Source organism: Penaeus japonicus, unplaced genomic scaffold (genome assembly GCF_977035675.1).
Source record: "Penaeus japonicus unplaced genomic scaffold, GWHDUDI00000001_assembly GWHDUDI00000013, whole genome shotgun sequence".
In the NCBI taxonomy this organism is placed as follows: Eukaryota; Metazoa; Arthropoda; class Malacostraca; order Decapoda; family Penaeidae; genus Penaeus; species Penaeus japonicus.
Window position 1 is genome coordinate 43,008,374 of NW_028234415.1, and position 2,500 is coordinate 43,010,873.

The window sequence follows — 2,500 nt, forward strand, 5'->3', positions numbered from 1 at the left end:
ATACTGGCATTTTTCTTTCCGGGGTAGTAGGTTAGTTAGTAAAAAAGGTGAAACAAGAGCATACTAACGTAAATTAAGGCATAAAACTAGGAAACTATCTAACATAACTTTATGACACGGAAAAGATTCCATTTAAAAAAAATAGCTAGAAATCAGCGCAGAAAAATAAGACATGTAAAATCATCATATAATTCACTAACATTGTGACTAGGATTAACTCGCACCTTCCTATGTTAACAGTTAAACCTTATCAAAACGCAAAGCAAAGACTGAACATATGGTATCTATATAAACTTTATACTGTATATGTTAAATTTGATATCTGATAGATCTCTATATCAAAACTTCATATATTGCCAAGACAGCACAATTGATAAGTTGAATTTGATTCTGTAATATTTCTTATTAGATCTTTTGATTACCACCATCAACTTTTAATTGATATATTTAATTAAACAGACTTACGTGTCCAAACCAGCATAATACGCTTGCGATGTGATCACCTTCTGCCTGCAGTATGGAAATAATTATTGCAATAATTATGATTATATTGATGATGAAAATTATGATCATTAATGGTAATAAGTTGATATGTTAATATGTTAATGAGGATCATAAAAAAACAGCAACAATAACGGATATGATAATGATGTCGATAATGATAATGATGATAGTAATGATGACGATAATAATGATAATGACAATAGCGGTGATAATGATGATGATGATGATTGCTTGGGTTATGACTCTCAGCGTAAGATTTCACAAGATTTAATGACAAAAGTCAATCATGATTAAAAAAAAAAAAAAAAGTGAAATGCAAGTCATTCTACTTATTATATTAAAGTCACGTGATGGCGGAGAGTAACAACTTTTTGCACGGGATTGCAAATCAATACAATACATCCTAGCGTGATGAATGTTGCTACATTAATATGACTATTCAGCTCTGACGTTATATTGCAGGATGATAGAACTTGATGAGATAGTGGCATAAATACATAATACATAAATACATAACTTGTCAATCTCACAATGATAACAATGATAGCAATAGTAACAACAACAATGACGATGATGATAATAATAATAGTGATAATAGGATATGGCTAAAAATAATTTATTGATAGTTATAACAATGTATCATAATTCATCAGCAGTAGAAGCAACATCAGTGTCAATAACAACAAAAACAAAACAATATAATTAATTACAAATAGAACCAACACTATTTATCTCACGCGACTGGAGAGAAGAAAAAAAAAAAAAATACAATAATTTTATATCTCCAAAATACACTTCATATCAATCATTCATACTGTCACCCATTCTGAAATTTACACTGAAATCTACACGGAAATTTCCAATGAAATTTACATCGTCTCTCCTTCAGACAAGGAAAGATTCCAGTCTATTGCATGCATTATGACTCACTGAATCTGCAATATGTCCTTCCCCTGTCCTTCGAAAACCTTTTGTATAGAGCAGTTTCTCCTATAGGGTTTAACTTCGTCCTTATATAAGGTGGCTTTTCTAAGGGTTATTGACTTACCAAATGGTATTCTGAGTATTCTGATTGTCATATTTAAGATGGACTATCTTTGTCTCTCACTTAAAGGAGTCCCTTTCAACGTGGCTCTCTCTCTCTCTCTCTCTCTCTCTCTCTCTCTCTCTCTCTCTCTATATATATATATATATATATATATATATATATATATATATATATATACGTAGATATATATATATATATATATATATATATATATAAATAGATATACATATATATATATATATATATATATATATATATATGACTTGCAAAACACTCTTCCGTGTTTTATATACCCTCTTGTTCTCTTCCTCCACAGACCTGAAGATGGGATCCAGATGGATCTTGAAACTGTTGTCTCATTTTCAATAAATCTGTTTTGTGTATAGTGGGTTTATCTGCCATATATATATATATATATATATATATATATATATATATGTATATAATATATATATATATATATATATATATCTTTCTTCGTCTCTCTCTCTTTCTGATTGTCTAGTAGCGTACATATGTGTGTGTGTGTGTGTGTGTGTGTGTGTGTGTGTGTGTGTGTGTGTGTGTGTGTGTGTATGTATGTGTGTGTGTATGTATGTGTGTATGTGTTTGTGTACAGCTTTTTTTTACACTTACCTACCCATTTATCTACCACTTCCTCCCCTACCATTCGAAATATAAACAAACAACCATAATAATAATAGAACGAATCTCACGCAAACACACCAAACAAAAACACAAAACAACAAACACACACAAACACGTATCCTTACCAAATAGAAGTCCAGTATTCTGAATGAACTGATGGTGACCACAGTCTTAGTGTCGGGTAGGGCTGATTTATCGTAGTTGGTCCTTAAAGCTTCTCTCAGCTCTGTTTCTCCGTCTGCCCAAACTGTGGAAGGACATTAAGGAAAGGTATTTAAATTTAGTTTCGTATTATGGTGA

At 31.0% G+C, this 2,500-nt stretch overlaps 2 protein-coding genes across 2 annotated transcripts in view; one reads left to right on the forward strand and one right to left on the reverse strand.

Moving 5' to 3' along the window:
• The window catches only part of LOC122267862 (neuronal acetylcholine receptor subunit alpha-7), a 13,214-nt gene that overhangs the window by 7,010 nt on the left and 3,704 nt on the right, over nucleotides 1-2,500 (reverse strand). The window contains exons 3-4 of the mRNA XM_086543591.1: nucleotides 2,326-2,447; nucleotides 466-510 (exon numbers count right to left, since the gene is read on the reverse strand). Coding sequence (XP_086399717.1) covers nucleotides 466-510; nucleotides 2,326-2,447 — 167 coding nt within the window. The remainder of the gene's footprint in view (nucleotides 1-465; nucleotides 511-2,325; nucleotides 2,448-2,500) is intronic.
• LOC122267669 (neuronal acetylcholine receptor subunit alpha-7) overlaps nucleotides 1-2,500 on the forward strand; it is a 32,715-nt gene that overhangs the window by 5,857 nt on the left and 24,358 nt on the right. The gene's annotated exons all lie outside the window — the stretch shown is intronic.